Here is an 18,153-nt window from a genome sequence, read left to right on the forward strand (position 1 = left end):
ATGAAGTTCTTCAAATATACAAACCCCTTTTTTGTTTTCTATGAGACTACAATGTATGTATGTAAAATTTTTGATTGCATAAACACTCTACTGAGTTCTCTTTTTTATATTCTATTTTGTTCATAATTGATATGTCAAGCTCTCTTAGTTATCAGTGTTTGAACTTACGTGGAAATTGCAATATAGTTTAAAATAATTTTTCAAACTATTTATATTGTGATACCTCTGTATACATAATTTTATATTTGTATCAAGCTGTTTGCAGTATGGTTCAAAAAACCTATGTCAGTGATACGACCAAAGAAATGCATCTTTAAAAGAATAATATGAATCTGCTAGTGAGAACAAGTGTAGTTACCACAGGCACATTTCACAATTTCTATTCTGGTGAATGTATTACTGCTTCACACATTATAAACTTACAAACATATAAAAATTTTTAGTTTGTACAGAGATCAACAGTGTTAACATACAGATTAATTTTCATTCTTACTTTGCTTCTTCTTTAACTTCTGATTTTTGTTTCCCCTCTGACTGAGCACCTTTCCTTTCTTGCTCATTTGTTCCTGTACTGACATTTTTGCTGTTCTCCTCATCTATTCTTTTATGTTCTTTGGCAACTAATTCTCTCAATTCATCCTGAAATATTAAGGAAAGAATTTGATATATATAATACACATATGTAAGATGGTAAAGAATGGAAGATAAATTATTTCGACAACTCAGTAACTGCATGCTGAATAAATACTAATTACAGCTCTTGGTAATTTCAAATTATGGATGGTAATTACTTTATTTACATTTTAGTTATATCAAGTTTAAGTTACCTGACTTCCTACAATCAGACAAAAATATACTGTAGGACTTACACCCCATCCCAGCTTGTCTGCTAGCAACTGACATCCATAATCACAGTCACCTAGTAGAGCAACATCACGAGAATACTCGGATTTGAAATCAAGACCACCAAGTCCCATCATCACCATGAGAGAACTTCGTTCACCAGCCTTTTCTCTGTTCACAAGTAACCTAGGACAATTGCTTGGAACTCTGTAACAGAAAACATGATTTAAATACATAATTTCACCAAATTCAGGCCTGACTGTGATGATCAGCTATCTTGGTTGGGGTGTGCAGTACAGACAGCTTGCTATGGTCTCGCCCACACAGAATGCAACACAGTGTTCGCAGCTAAGTTGGTAGACCACAGGGTTGCTTCCACTGGTGGCCCAACCTTTAATGTGGTAAGAAATGCCACTACTTTTCCCTAAGCGCAACAACTGACTCCAAACCTACAATCTCCATCCTGGCCACCATGACCAACTATATCCTCAATCACAATTAGTTCATCTTTGATGGCATCACATATAAACAAATCTGTGGTTCAGCTGTGGGAACCCACGTCACCATCCCATGCCAACCTATTCATAGGCCCATCTACTCACCCACAATCCTAAACCCTCACTGGGTTCAGATTCTTTAATGAAATCTTGATCAAAGGAATGAGGGTAAGAACACCCTAGCCCTATTCCTCCAGAGCCTCAACACCTTCTCCCTCATACATTTCACCTGGTCATCCTGAGACCAATAAGCCACTTTCCTCAATGTCTACTTCCACCTCATGGATGGCCCCATCAGTAGTTCCGTCCACATCAATCCTTGCAAACACCAACAAAATACTTCCATTTTGACAGAAGCCACCAGTTCCACACCAAGAAATCCCTTTCATACAGCCTATCCACCTGTGGCCATTGCTTGCATCTTTAGTGACAAGCAGTATCTCTACATACATTACGTGATCAAAAGTATCTGGACACTTGGCTGCAAATGACTTACAAGATCGGGATGCTCTCTATCGGTAATGCTGGAATTAAATATGGTTTTGGTCCACCCTTAGTCTTGATGACAGCTTCCACTCTCACAGGCATATGTTCAATCAGGTGCTGGAAGGTTTCTTGAGGAATGGCAGCCCATTCTTCATGGAGTGCTGCACTGAGGAGAGGTATCGATGTCAGTCAGTGAGGCCCGGCACAAAGTCTGCGTTCCAAAACATCCCAAAGGTGTTTTATAGGATTCAGGTCAGGACTCTGTGCAGACCAGTCCATTACAGGGATGTTACTGTCGTGTAACCAGTCCACCACAGGCTGTGCATTATGAATGGATGCTCGATCGTGTTGAAAGATGCAATTGGTATCCCCAAATTGCTCTTCAACAGTGAGAAGCAAGAACATGCTTAAAACATCAATGTAGGTCTGCACTGTGATAATGCCATGCACAAGGGATGCAAGCCACATACATGAAAAACACGATCACACCATTACACCACCGCCTCTGAATTTTACTGTTGGCACCACATACGCTGGCAAATGACATTCACCAGGCATTCACCATACCCACACCCTGCTATTGGACCGCCACATTGTGTACCGTGATCCGTCATTTCACACAACGTTTTTTTTACTATTCAATAGTCCAATGTTTACGCTCCATACACCAAGTGAGGCGTCGTTTGGCATTTACTGGTGCGATGTGTGGCTTATGAGCAGCCGCTCAACCATGAAATCCAAGTTTTCTCACCTCCCGCCTAATTGTCATAATACTCTCTGTGGATCCTGATGCAGTTTGGAATTCCTGCATGATGGTCAGGATAGATGTCTGCCTATTACACATTATGACGCTCTTCAACTGTCGGTGGTCTCTGTCAATCAATAGACGAGGTCGGCCTGTACACTTTTGTGCTGTACGTGTCCCTTCGTGTTTCCACTTCACTATCACATCGGAAACAGTGGACCTAGGGATGTTTAGGAGTGTGAAAATCTTATGTACAGATGTCTGACACAAGTGACACCCAAGCACCTGACCACGTTCGAAGTCCGTGAGTTCCGCGGAGTGCCCCATTCTGCTCTTGCATGATGTCTAATAACTATTGAGGTTGCCGATATGGAGTACCTGGCAGTAGGTGGCAGCACAACACACCTAATATGAAAAATGTATGTTTTTGGGGGTGTCCGATACTTTTGATCACATAGTGGTTATGTTGGGGATCTTGTTGAGAGCCTCACAGACCAAAATTACCCTATCCACTTAGTCCAGAAACAGATGTCCTATGCCTCATCTTCCCGGTCATTTACCATTCCCCACATAACCACTGCTCAGTCACAAAGGAGAACTCCTCTCGTGACTCAGTAAGCTCCAGGACTGGAGAAACTGAATCTCATTCACACAGGGTTTTGACTACCTCTCATCTTGCACTGAAATGATAAATATTTTCCCCACCTCTCCCACGGTCATACTCTGCCACTCATCCAATCTATTCTTGACCATGCATAATCCATGCCTGCTCCCAACCTCTTGCCTTATATCTCTTCAACAGAACAAGGTGCAAAAAACTGTCCCATAATCTTCCAACTACCATCTACTCCAATACTGTCACAGGCATCTCCCACCGCAACAAAGGCAGGTCATGTGCAAAAGCAGCCCTAGGTCATACCAACTTAGCTGCAACCACTATTTGGTATTGTATGTGGGCAAGACAATTAACAAGCTGTTGTCCACATGAATGGTCACTGCCAAACTTTGGTCATGCGACAGCTAGACTATCCAATTGCACAAGTGTGCTGTGCAGTATAGTATACTTGACTTCAGTGACTGCTGCACAGCCTTTGCCATCTTGATACTTCCAACCACCAAATAATTACTGTGCCTTTATTATTCATCCCAGCTGAGATAGTTGCTCACCACAGTCATGCCTTAGGATCTGGAGATGACAGCATCCTTGTATGTGTGTGCGGGGAAGGGGGGGGGGGGGGGGGCAAAAGTCACAAAAGTCATTCTCAGACAAAATGTTCTGCATATTGGCAGATAATCAATTTCTCCACAAGAACGGGTGCAACAAAAATATGGGTAAGCATCAGCCACACTTAGATTGTGTGATGAAGCGTACTTACTATGTGAGGCAAGCTTTAAATGCAGTATTTCACACAATTTCAACGTCACCTCTTTATTCACTGCCTTTATAGCCACAGTAAAGAAAATCCAATTCAAACAAGAAACAAATCTGCAACTTTACCAAGGAATTAACACTACACTCAGGAAACATTTATTAAATATGACAGAAAAAAATCCAACAAAAGCATTGACTACTCTTCAGAAATATTAAGAATTTCCATTAGAGTAAAAACTGTTTGCTGATCATGTGTACTGGTAGCTGAACAGTAGCTCAAACAGAATCAAGCAATGTTTTGATCATTTCTGCATTCACATGTTGTGTCAGGATGCTGCCCAGTCCTTCACACTTTGAAAATCTGTTCTTCCTCATGACTGGTTTTTTTCCCCCATCAGTTGCTTCCACTTTTGTACAAAATGACTTTTTTATTTTTTTATGAGGTCTCCTTCACGCGCCTCTTGGATGCTCCATGGCAGAATTAGTCTCGTATCATTCTTTTCTGTATCCTAGTCCCATTTTGCTCCAATTATTAGTTATATAAGTGATGCAAACTAAGAAGTGCCATGTCAGTTACATGGAAGAATAGTTTTTTTTCCCCAGCAGATGGTCACCCATTTAAACAAATAAAATGATAACCATCTGGTCCTGCCCTACACAGACAGATTATATTTTACAACTGGCAATCATTTTGAGAGTCTCTGCTGGTGTGCAGCTGGTACCTCTACAATTGTATTTAAAATATTACAGGGAAATTTAAGAAACATCTCATTAAATCTTCTATTTTCCAATCAACACATCTTGGGAATTCTGAGAAAAAGTATTTACTTTTCTCACTTTTTGGATGTAACTTATTTAGACATTCTCGTGTGATATGTTTTCAGATTTGAAACTACTTTGGCTAACCAAAAGTTACTGTAATAATTATTCATGTGATTATAATGATCACTACACAACTTTTTTAACATGATTTCTGCTTCCTGCCTCCCTGCCAAGATCTTGCCCTAACTGCCCATATTGAAGCAGGTTTTTAACGCCATCTGAAATTAACAGCCTTCTTCATCAACCTGACAGCCGTGTATGACACTGTCTGGCGACAGGGACTGATCTACAAGCTACTGCAAGTTTTACCAAGTCGAGAAATTGTGGATCTAACATCCAGCATGCTTAGTGAAAGGCAATTTGAAGTGTTTCTAGGCAGCCCTAAAAGCCACAAACGGAAACTAAATAATGGCCTACCACAGGGATCTGTTTTAGCCCCATTACTATTCAATTTACACATTAATGATTTACCAACCACAATATCAACTAAATTCATCTATGCTGATGACATCGCATTGGTAGCACAGAGCAGTAATTTCGAAGATGGTGAATGAATTCTTACGAAGGATCTGACGAAGATGTCAACTTTCTTTAAGACCTGGAGATTGATCCCAACCACATCAAAAACTGAAGTCTCTAGTTTCCATCTAACGAATCATGCTGTGAACTACAAACCAAGAGTTCTGCTCAATGGACACATGTTGAGGTACAATCCTTTCCCAAAATATCTCGGAATCACTCTAGATAGAACCCTGAGCTACAAAGAGCACATCACCAAGTTCTCTCATAAAGTTGCTGCAAGGAACAACATACTACATAAGCTCAGTGGTACCACCTGGGGAACCTCTGCTGACTGTCTGCGTTTAACTGGCATCAGTATTGTGTACTCTGCTGTCGAGTACTGTGCACCTGTCTGGTTGGAAAGTGTACATGTGAAGAAAGTACACACAAAACTTAACAACACAATGCGCTGCATTACTGGTTCCATCAAATCAACCCCATGCCACTGGTTACCTGTACTGAGTCACATCCCTCCACCTCACTTAAGGTGGAAACGAGCTCTACTGAGGGAGGCAAAGAAACCCTCAGCATCACCTTCTCTACCACTGCACCAAAAATTCTGTCATCCGCCACAGCAACAATTGTGATCAAGAAGACCAGCAAGTGTTACTGCAGGACAACTCATCGCGAATGGTTTTGATCTAAATGAAAGCTGGAAGCATGAATGGTCAACAGAAATATTGGGAACAAGAGCCCATCACCTTGATCCCACAAAGAACCCAAAAGGTTTTGACCTACCGAGGAAACTTTGGTGCCGCCTCAACAGGTTAAGGACTGGACATGGTTTTTGTAGCTACTTCAGGTACAAATGGGGCTGGAACAGTTCACCAATGTGTGAATGTAATAAAGAAGAGCAGACAATTAAACATTTAGTCCAATGCTGTCCATTTCATTCATACCCTGGAATTCTCGATGACTTGTTCACTCTCACACCCAGCTTAATTAATTGGTTGAAAAACACGGACTTTAAGGTTTAATCTTGTCTTATGTCATATGTATATTGTATAAAATCATTTGCCTTATATCAACTGTATAGTGTATAAAATCACCATATATTTAAATAAATAAACATTCATATCGTCAATCATTGACCAGTATTCAGCACACTTAATTATAGGTACCATCCGTATTGTTCTCAGGGTTGCCACAAGTTTCCCCAAGTGAAATGCCCTGATATTTCCAGACAAGTTTTAGCATTTTTCCCTGACAAATTTTGAGATCTCAAGGGCAAGTAAAGACGTAAGTTGACAAAAAAATGTAAGGACTTACATATTTCTAAATGTCTGAGCAAAAATGTTAAGTATTAACAGTAAAATCTTTTGTAATGAACTGTTTTTGGAAGGAGAAAGCAAGCCAACTGGTATTTATGTTTCATTAAGACCACGGATGTTATTTTATTTCAATAAAGCGAACCACATGTGATGACAAAAAATGAGATTTGTTGGAGTCGCAAAACAGGCTTAAATATCTTCACTGCTTTCAGAAATAACAGAAAAAAGTGAGCCTCTTTAAAGAAACATATAAGACGGGGAAGAGTTGTGCAAACCGACACTACAGGTGACCACCAGTAAAATGTTGCTTCTACTATGTTCGTTATTGTCAGTTATTACCCAATGTGTTAGGTCTATTATTCTACAGGTATTGTGTGATTTTTCCTTCAAGAAATACATTAGTACGTAGTATACAAACTGCCAGCAATGCCACCATCTTCTTCTTCTTATCGTCCATACATTATAAGGTATAAACTACTTTCCAAGTGCCAAAATGTACTAGAACAAATAAAATGTCTATAAAACACTGCACTGTACAATGTACTTGTGGTGAGACAGTTGCAATTCCTGAAATCCATCACCCGTGGCCTCTGGCCTGCTGAGGAGTGCCACAGTTCTGGGTCCATGGATAAACCCTGGAAATCTGCCACATTACGGCACACACAGACAGACCTGGTCCATGGGCAGATCGGTCAGACTAGATCCGACAGGCAGAGCCCGCATATTAGTGGGAACCTCTGTGTCACAGACACCATGTTGATGAAATGAGACCACAGTGATCATCCACACAACAGATAACTTGCACAAATGCTTTGTGAATCAATACTAATGAGGATAGGAAGCAACTCACCATAAAGATGATCGCTGAGCTGCAGACAGGCACACAGAAAAGACAATCACACTCTCACAACAAAATTTTTGGCCACAGCCTTTGTCAGAACAAGAGAGCGCACACACAATCACACAGACACAACTCATGCACACGTGGCCATCGTCTTCCACTGCTGTGTCAACAATCTCTGAGAATTAGATCCAAATAAGTCACTCCACATGCCTTCCAGCCTCTCATCGTCAACTGCTAGGCTAGCAGCAAGTAGTGGTGGCAGCACTGACTGCAAGCTGAGAGGAGGAGTGGGAAGGGGAGAAGCAGTAAAAATGACGAAGTAGGGAAGCGGCACACGTACTCAGCTGCGCCCAGCCAGCGACAAAGCATGACATCTCAGTAAATGAACAATTTCATGCTACTGAGACAAAAACGAGATTTTTCCAGTGTTTTTTTTTTTTTTTCAAATTTCTCTGATATGTTTGAAATTCCCTGATATTCTCTGATTTCCAGAGCTTGATGTATACAGAGTGGAAAAATATCTGATAAGGTCAGAGCAGGGCGGATAAAATAGAATCCTGCAAAATTTTCCATGTGACAACAGGTTGAAAATGCATCGTTGTGGAGCTACAGCCATTAAACAACAGCCAACTGGCAATGTGCATGCAGAACCATGTGCATTTACACAAACATCTCCCCGTGAATACCTGGTACCCTAAAGAGTGGAGTTATTAATTTAACTACCTGAACATTCAAAGCAAGGCAAACTTAAAAATTCCTATCTGTTGCTGGTTATGTTAGATGAAATTTTTCTGAAACTTAACTATCAAATCAACAATACTAAAAGTACTATAAGACCATTAATTTATTAAATTAATGAGCTTCATTGCTGTAAGATGGTCCACATCTGGTACTTCAAGGTGTAAGATTGTTTATAATGAACTCTAAGGGCCATGTGTTTTAATTTTTGCTAATGTACAGGCAGCATGAATGAATTTTTTTTCTCTTAACATGCACAGTACATCAGTCGGTGTGAACTAAGACAATGGTGGAATCAAATTTTAAATATTCTTTTTCCTTTAAGTCACATATTTTGCAGGAAGTGCTTCAAATGCCTGCCTCCAACTTTGAAAAAATAATTGGCGCCCTTTCTTGAAAATTCCTGGCATGCTACAAATTACAGTCACGGCCTCTAAAATTCTTGTGATCAACTCTTCATAGATGTTGACAAGTGCCTGGTAAGAGCTATCTTTCATAAAATCTCAAATAAACAAAAAAAGGTCATTAGTGTTAAATGGGGTGATCTGAGAAGCCACTCTCGCAGACCATCATGCCAAACTCACCTGCACCTGAGCACCACACCCACACACACACACACACACACACACACGACTACTGTCTTTGGCTGGCCTCGGCAGCCAGTCCGAGCAGTTTTTTGTGTGTGTGTGTGTGTGTGTGTGTGTGTGTGTGTGTGTGTGTGTGTGTGTGTGTGTGTGTGTGTGTTTCGTCTAATAGAGAAAAAGGCCTTTTGGCTAAAAGTTTACTTGTTAAGTCTTTTTGTTGTACCAATCTGTGACTCAACATCTCCGCTGTATGGTGATTTGCAATCTATCCTTTTCATAATAAAGGGAGGAATAACACTTTAAGAGGATAAATGTGAACATAATTCGGCTTTTCTAAGACAAGTGCTAGCACAGTTACTCACATGAAATTTGGTAATCTCAGTCAAAAAAACTCTTTGGTGCATAGGTATAATTTCCTCCTTAGTGAATCTGCCAATGTTGATTCCAATAGGCTGCAAAGAATTTCTCCTTGGACTTGGGTAGCATACAGAGCTTCTATTCTAATTCCTTGAATCTTCCCTTCTATTTAGTACCTCTCACATGCAGGCAAACACAAAGCCACTACATTTAGATTGTCTCAATCAATAAAATTCGGTTTCATTAAAGCCTTTCATTCAGAGCTGCATACTCAAATAATTTTGTTAGGGATCGACAAGTTATGGTATATGATTTTTGTTAAATAAAAACACTATTTAGTCAAGTCACTTACCTATCAATAAGAGAAGCAAATGGCTGTACAGCAAGGGATGATCCCATTATGATGAGAAGGTCACATTTTGGAAAATCTTTCTGCATCAAAGTAAAAAATCTTGTCGGCAAATTTTCTCCAAAAAAGACTATATCTGGTTTGACAATGCCGTTACAATCTTCACATGTTGGGACGGAATCAGCAAATATTTTCTCTAAATAAGGAGAAAAACATAGCATCAACAAGATAGTAAAGAAGTGTTCCAAATCTCAAAACACACAGTTGTACTCACCAACAGCACTTAATCAGTGACCCATGAAGATGTAAAAACAAAACTTGAATTAAAGACTCCTTTCACAGAGGGTTAGAAAGTAATAGCACATGAGAGTTGGGAATTATCATTATAGGACAAGGGAAAAAGTTGCATATAAACAGGCAAAGAGAGGCACAGCCCTCAAGTGGGTGTGCCTTTATTCAAAAAGTGCCACACAACAAATAACCTTGACCTGTACCATTCCATTGTTGTTTTACAGTTGTAAGCCTGTGTCTATTCCTTCATTACTGCTTGAGCTAACACTGCGATAACTTGTATAGTCATACGTCCAAAAGAGAGTAGCAATAATATAAAATAAACAGCGAGTTAGGTAAGAAAAAATTTACGATCAATGCAAGAAAACAACCCAGATTCTGAGCTTTCAGCACAATCTCAAGATTAGTCAGTTGTCTGCAAGATAATTAGCAACTGAATAAACAGCTGACTTGGATCTAAAGCAACTGCATTGTTTAATGTTTTGAGTGGGTCATTACTGTGGGGAAACACTTGTATATGGCAACAAAGCGATAAAATGAAACTTTTGTTTATTATTGTTCAACTAAACAGTAATCTGGCTCATATAATGTAAGTATATTTTATCGTTGTTGAATTATAATAAGCTGAAACTGTGGTATTGTTCATACATGTTTACCTTGGTAACATAACTCTTGACACGTAACATAACTCTTGACACGTGCACAAAGCATGCCGGATGCCTGATCATGTTATAAAAAATGGCACACCCACTTGAAGGGTTAACTAAAATAACTACGGGAACCTGAGAGATATTTTTAGAAATGTAATCGGCTATTTGTGTTGCTCTACATCTTTTGTAATCGACAGGGCTCACAGAAGTTACCTTCAGTGCTTAAGGGAAAAATAACCACTGGGTAGCTACTGAATGTGTTTATTTTGCATCCAATTTTGGGGCATCGTAGCTGTTTTCCGTAGCTGTTTTCAACGAGGCAAAAGAAAGGTGTCAGTTATTGCATTCAGATGTGAGAAAGTTAAAAGATATAAAAAGTGACAGAGGTTAATATCTATTTACACAAGTTACACAATTCATTTGGGAAAAGTGGAGAACATACACCACATCAGGGCAATGTCCCATGGGCAATCATCATCAATTACAAGCAGGGACCACCACCTAAATTCCTTGGTCAAAGATTACATTTAATTTTATCGGGGATAATACGGTGCAGACAAAAGACTGGGCCCTAGTGGTGGATGTGTAAGTGTATTTCCATGTGTGTATATGAAGTTGTGTTGATGACTTGCTGACCGTACTTTATGTACTATGTTATAGTGTAAAAAAAACTATACTTACATACAAATGAAGTGTAATGCTAAAAATGAGGGTACCGTTTAAAACATGATGTTACGAACAAGTGCAAAGGTGACTTAATCAGGCAGTATAATAGATAATCAACTTAATGTAGAAAAACACACACACACACACACACACACACACACACACACACACACACACACACACACACACAAAGGAAGTCATGTAGCTGCATGGTCGATTTTTTTCCTTATACAAAGAGAATTACTACTCAGTGAAGGTATTTGTTATTTATCAGGTGAAATGTGATACTTGTACATCACCATACAATTGAAATAAGAAAATATGGAGTACCAAATTGTTGAAAAAATGAGATTATTCAAGGGAATCTTGTAAAATGCTGCAGCCATATTGTAAATTAAATTAGGAGCTGCAAACTTCCAGGAAACCCAAGAAATATATACAGCAAAGACATAATTTTTAGGAGGGATCTCCTATGTTCTTTACATCATAGCACTACAATCTGGCACAAAAGTCTTTCAGACTGTTCATGTCAGGTTTAACTGTTGCACAGGTACCCTACGAGTTGGATTTAAATGGATGCTCAATTGGTAAAAACTGCAGACATACAATTTAAAAAATCAAACAATGGAAAATCCAGGATGGAACGTAACAATATTATGAGAAGGAAAGTTGCTACTTACCATATAGCAGAGATGCTGAGTCGCAGATAGGCACATTAAAAAGAATCTCACAATTATAGCAGTCATGTGTGTGAGTTGCATTTGTGTGAGTGTGTGCATATGTCTGTCTACTTTTGACTAAGGCCTTAATGGCCAAAAGCTATAATTGTGAGAGTCTTTTGTTGTACCTATCTGCAACTCAGTATCTCTGATATATGTTCAGTAGCAACTTTCCTTCTTATAAATTAAAAAAGAACAGATTTTAAGTATTATGAACAGAAATTCTGCACATGCCATCTATGTGGATTCAGAATGGTGTTTTGGTGTGATAGGCTTCAAAACAGCCTAGTAAATGCAAAGAGAGAGAATTTTCTGCATTGTCAACCAGTTTTACTCAATTTTCCTCTGCTTCAGCCCGATGCGTAACATTCTGTTTTGTGGAATTCTCCTTATTTTCAGATGATTTGCCAGAAAATGAGCCTAGTGCTTTGATCATAAATGGACAACATATTTCATCACCTTACAGTTGTAGACCGAGCCTGGAACATACCTTTAATCCATTCCATTGAGTAACCTGAGTGACAGTCTATGCAATGAGATGTGTGAAATGTTCCATGGGCTTCTACAATCTTCTCTCCAGGAATTCCAGCTACTCTTTCTAATGTGTCAATATTCTGTAAAAAATTGTGAATCAGCAAATGAGTAACGACTGCAACACTTTCCAAAACAGTCTTAGACAATGGGAAAAATAATCATAAAAAAAGCAGATAATAAATACTGGTACACTATTTAAGCTAACAGCACAAGACTGTCCACCTTTGGTATGACAACAGTTCAGATCCCTTTCAAACTATCTGCAGTTAAATTTTCGATTGTTTCTTTACAATACGTAAGGTAAATGCTGGGATGGTTCCTTTGGAAAGGACACTGCCAATCTCTATCATTAATCTGAGCTTGCACTCACACACAGAGACCGAAAGAGAGAGAAAAAGTAGCAAAATTCAAATTCGGTGTCAAACTCTCTCGGGAACAAATGAACTCTGACAGATTTAGGAAACACAGCAACACAGTGCATACAATGTTTTGTGAAGCAAAAAGGCATTTCCAAAAAACGAAATTACACAAAGTACATTAATATGTGTGTGCAGTGCCCTCAGAATGCTGTACACCACATTTAAAATCATCATACTTATAATGACAAAAATAATCAATTTTTGGCAATATAATGTAATGGGATCGATAAAAAACTTACAAACTGGCAGCAGGCGAACACATACATTTAAAAAAATGGTTTTACATATGAAAGCTTTAGGAGCCAGTGTCTCCTTCTTCCGACAGAAGAGTTGAAGGGGAAGGAAGAGAGGTGAAGGGAAAGCAACTGGACAGATTTAGGAAAAGCGGTAGAGTTCGGAAAGATCATCCAGATTCCTGGGTCAGGTGAGATTTTTTGGACGGGATGAGAAGGAAAGACTGATTGTTAGTCCCTGTGGCCACCATTCCTTCTTATGTAATCCTCTTGTCAGTCTTTGTCGTCATCAATCTTCTTTAAACTGTTATCTGTTTTCTACCTTGTGTGCTAGTCCATTTGTTTCCAGCCAGTAAGCACAGTGCCACCCCACAAGGGATTATGGGTGTTAAAATCTCCCAACATTAGGAAAGGTTTAGGGAGTTGATGAATCAGTGCAGCCAACGTGTCCAGGGGTACTGCACCATCTGGAGGAAGATATCCATTGCAGACAGTTATTTCCTGTGTCGTCCTTATCCTGACAGCCACAGCTTCAAGAAGGGTTTGAAAGGCCACATGTTCACTACATACCGAGTTCAGAACATAGACGCAAACTCCACCTGACATGCTATTATAGTCGCTACGGTTCTTGTAATATCCCCTATAGCCATGAAGGGCAGGGGTCCGCATTGGCGGGAACCAGGTTTCCTGGAGGGACGGGAACCAGGTTTCCTGGAGGGCAATGCAGAAAGCAGATGTAAAGCTTAACAGTAGCTGTAGCTCAGCCAGGTGGTGGAAAAACCACAGCAATTCCACTGGAGGATGACTTTATCATGAGGCTGGGAAGGCATGAAGTATGCACAAGGAGGCAGGTTACCTGCTGTCACTGATTGAGTATTTGTATCTATTCCTATTGTGTATGAGGCATCAGTGAGATCCAGGTCCTCAGGGGATGCTGAGACCGCCACCTCATCCACAGGTGCAGAATTGGTAGGGAGTGGTGGTGTTGGGGCCACCGGAGGGTCCTTTTTCTTAGCAGACTTCCTTGTTTGCATGCCCTCTCACTTCTCTTTAGTGGCTTGCTGGGACGACTTATCCAAAGTAGCTTCAGGCATGGAGGAAGACCGTGAAGCTCTTTGTCCAACAGCTTTTGGCTCCTTTAGCCACTGGAGAATGTCCACTGTGGCATCAGTGGAGACCTTGGGAGAGAGCATCCCAAGGGACCCCTTCCGCAGGAAAGGAGCCGGAGGAGGCTGTTGCTTCTCTGGCTGGGAGGAGGGGACTGTTGTCCCCTGCATTGGGGGGGGGGGGGGGGGGGGGGGCTTGCTTCCAAAGTACGTACTTTGAGAGCAGTGAAAGGAGATTTTCCCCCCACCACCAAGGGGGCGGAAGTCTTCTGGAGGCCCAGAGGGCTCACTGTTCGTAGCACAGAGTGTGGTACAACTAGTACTTGTGGTGGCAATGGTAATGTAGCTGCAGCATATGTGGACATCAACCCAACGGGGTGTAATCGTTCAAATTTATATTTACCTTCTTGGTAAGTCAGCCGGTCCAGGGTCTTGTACGCCATGATTTTCTGCTCTTTTTGGAGTATTGTGCCGTCTGGCGAGCAGGAGGGTCTTGTACGCCATGATTTTCTGCTCTTTTTGGAGTATTGTGCCGTCTGGCGAGCAGGAGGAATGCTGCTCTCCGCAGTTGATACAAGAGAGAGGAGGCACACAGGGAGTATCTGGATGTATTGGACATTCGCAGTCACATGTGGCGTTGGAAGTGCAGTGGGGAGACATTGTCTGAATTTCCAGCACTTAAAGCACCGCATACGGAGGGACTTACGGTTTAATGTCACAGCAGTAAACCATCACCTTTACCTTTTCAGGCAATGAATTACCCTCAAAGGCCAAGATGAAGGCACCGGTAGCAACCCTGTTGTCTTTGGGTCCCCTGTAAATGCACCAGATGAAATGAACACCCCATTGTTCTAAACTGGTGCGGAGCTCATCGTCAAACTGCAAGAGGAGATCGCAATGAAAAATGATCCCCTGGACCGTGTTGAGGCTTTTACGAGTGGTAGAAATAGGAATATCACCCAGCTTGTGACAGGCGAGTAATGCTCGGATTTGGCTGGGAATGCTGTCTGAATCAAGACTGCATTGTTTCGCATTTTGGACTGTGCTGTCACTTCTCCAAACTTATCCTCAATGTGTTCAACGAAAAGCTTGCCAGTCACAACAGTCTTTTGTGTGTGTGTTCTTCCGCTGCTTGGTGAGTAGATTTTTTATCTATCCAATTAAATAATTTTGTTAGTTACATTATAATATAGATAATGAGGTAACTTGAGAATTAGGTTACACTGTAGCACAATCTTAGTAACATCAATGCTTGCTAGTTGGGTTGAACTCCAACAATCACTTGGATGGCAACTAGGGCGATACGACAATTTGGTTTGGACTAGAGAACACATTACAAGATGGTTATCAGTGTTCAAATATGTAAATTCAATACACGTAGATTGAGATCCTAACTATACTATGTTTGGACCTTGAAACAGAGTGAGCTGCATATTCTAATGAAGCAAAGAAAGAAAGTAACTAACAAGTAAAGAGTAAAAAATATAAGTAATAAAGTTGGATAGAGAAAAATGCAAAGAAGGGCATGAAGAGAGAAAAGAAGTAGAGAACCTAAAAGCAACACAATGGCAGAAAATATCTAGAGATATAATTGAGAAAGTGACCAAATACTCCTAATGTACATCACATATCTGCTAATTATTCTCTTTGTAAGTGCTCTATTTATTAACTTAATTACCACTGATCATACTATTGTCTAGCATTATATTCCTGATTTATGGAGGTCTAAGATCTACTTCAGTTTTACATTCAGACTTATTTCAAATGAAAGATGATGTGTCTGTTTCACATTTGGTTCCTGTGTAATGTGACACAATGTTGATCGCTTCATGCTGCAGGTTTTTTTAATTGTGTCTTTCTTTCTCTGGCCCTATATTCTGGGAGACAGTGTAGTCAATTAATTATACCATGAAAGCAATAAGTTTTGTTATGATGATTCATTAACCACTGTAAATTATATCTGGAATAATTCAAGAACCCTTGAAATACAATACACAATTCTGACCTGAGTATAGTGTCTTAGCAGTAGCCCTTTTTCCTGCAAGAGCCGAATGAAGTAGTGGCACACAGTTGGCTTGAAAGAACCAGGATATAGCTCCTTTGCCAGCGTGAAAAAAGGTTTTGGATTCTCTCTAAAAAAGCCTATTTCAAATATTGCCTGTGGATCGGGCAAGTTGTATTTCTCAAGATTGTGGTAAAGACCTGATCCTGGTGATCGAAAATCAGGAATTCCAGCAGCTGCAAAACAGGAAAGACATCACAACTAATGAACAATCATTTATGTTGCACATAAGACTTACAGCAAAAACACTTAGATTTTTGTGATACAAAAAAATGAAAATGGAAGTTATTGATAATAAGAAAATGTGTAATAGTGGAATTCAAACATACACATTGTGTTTCAGAGTGATGTTCATTCATTCATTCGTCCATCCATCCACAATGTATTCTGCAAATCTTGTCATGGAAGGATTAGTGAAATGAATCAAATTATATATTAATAGGCAGAAGCAGCTGTTGCTGATGGCTTCTGTAACATATACTAATAGTAAATTACAACTAGTGATATTCTGATGACTTTTAAAAGGAGCGGCCAACAAGATACTTTTTAACTGAGATAAAAATATTGACAGATTTACGTGTACCAGCAGTTTTGGAAAAATGCACCACAATAAGAATATTTTTAATTCTCTAATATCAAATGCACCAAATTTCTGGAATATTTCTCGTTGTGGAACAGAAAAGACAGAACTAAGATGCATGTTTGTAAGGTGTCCAAGTTATAGGTAGAGTTAAGCACTTTTGAACACCAAACAATCAAAACAAGAAATTCTGCAAGTACTATGGTAAGATAATCATTCAATTCTTGAACTTCATAAGTGCCATAAGATCAAATCCATTAACTCAACAATTGAGTGAAGCTACTGGAAACACTAAAGATTTAGGGGACAAAATGTTGGCACCAAGGTTAACATGATGACCCAGTACCCAATTTTTCACAACAATGTATGTACCGGAAACTGATTTCAACTGAAATGACTGTGTAATATTTCTTTGACGAGATAACTGCACTTCTCTAAACACATTGGAATATGGGAATTTTTAATAATTAAAATGCCAACTATTTCAGTTTTCTTCTTTTCTTTCTTGTCCCTTCAATCCTATTAGAAAACAACAAATATGAAACCACAAATGCCATTCTTCGTTTGTCTATTACAACACAACAACAAGGATCTTTACACAACAAGCTTTAATTTCATTAATGAATAACTCCACTAAAATTCAGAAGGTATATATATATTCAGTATGGTTAACTGTTCCCATGTAAATCCGAGAACTGCTGACCCTACTTTCGTGGTACATAAAACTGGGCGTTAATGCCAATTTGAGTAGGAGAATTATGAACTATGCCATACAAAACTTAAATGCAGTACTGCAGCGTGTTTACGTCTTTTATCACACTTGTGAACCAATCCCCGCCCCCCAAAAAATCTAAAAGTAAATTCATTCAGACAAGAAAATAACAGATACCTGAATACAACAGAGTCCTCAACATCAACAGTAAATTAGAGGGGGACACATTCTGATAGTGGATGAAGCATGGCACAAAAAATTATGTAAAATGGAGTATAAAATAAAGCATGCATGAAAACATGGCTCAAATGGCTCTGAGCACTACGGGACTATCTTAGGTCATCAGTCCCCTAGAACTTAGAACTACTTAAACCTAACTAACCAAAGGACATCACACACATCCATGCCCGGGGCAGGATTCGAACCTGCGACCGTAGCGGTTCCAGACTGAAGCGCCTAGAACCGCTCGGCCACTTCGGCTGGCCATGGAAACATGTTCAGAAATATCTCTACCATAAGATATGTGGCACTCCTGGTGGTCTCTGATTCAGAGAATCCATTAGTGTTCAATGATAAAAGGAGAAGTTGCCCTCTCAACAACACACTACAAAGCACTTCATACTGATCTCCACCATGTCACCAGAAAAAAGAAAGACCCAAACATTTGAGTGAAGGTATCACTTTCTTGTAAGACAATGTTAAACAACACTTG

General features: G+C 39.7%; 1 protein-coding gene across 1 annotated transcript in view; it reads right to left on the reverse strand.

Moving 5' to 3' along the window:
- Positions 1-353: 353 nt before the first annotated feature.
- The window catches only part of LOC126175352 (NAD-dependent protein deacetylase sirtuin-2-like), a 31,541-nt gene continuing 13,741 nt past the window's right edge, over positions 354-18,153 (reverse strand). Inside the window, exons 4-8 of the mRNA XM_049922096.1 lie at positions 16,093-16,325; positions 12,286-12,409; positions 9,473-9,665; positions 870-1,050; positions 354-639 (exon numbers count right to left, since the gene is read on the reverse strand). Of these exons, the coding sequence (XP_049778053.1) occupies positions 490-639; positions 870-1,050; positions 9,473-9,665; positions 12,286-12,409; positions 16,093-16,325 (881 nt within the window). The 3' untranslated portion in view covers positions 354-489. The remainder of the gene's footprint in view (positions 640-869; positions 1,051-9,472; positions 9,666-12,285; positions 12,410-16,092; positions 16,326-18,153) is intronic.

The sequence above is a fragment of the Schistocerca cancellata genome, chromosome 1 (genome assembly GCF_023864275.1).
Source record: "Schistocerca cancellata isolate TAMUIC-IGC-003103 chromosome 1, iqSchCanc2.1, whole genome shotgun sequence".
NCBI classification, from domain to species: domain Eukaryota; kingdom Metazoa; phylum Arthropoda; class Insecta; order Orthoptera; family Acrididae; genus Schistocerca; species Schistocerca cancellata.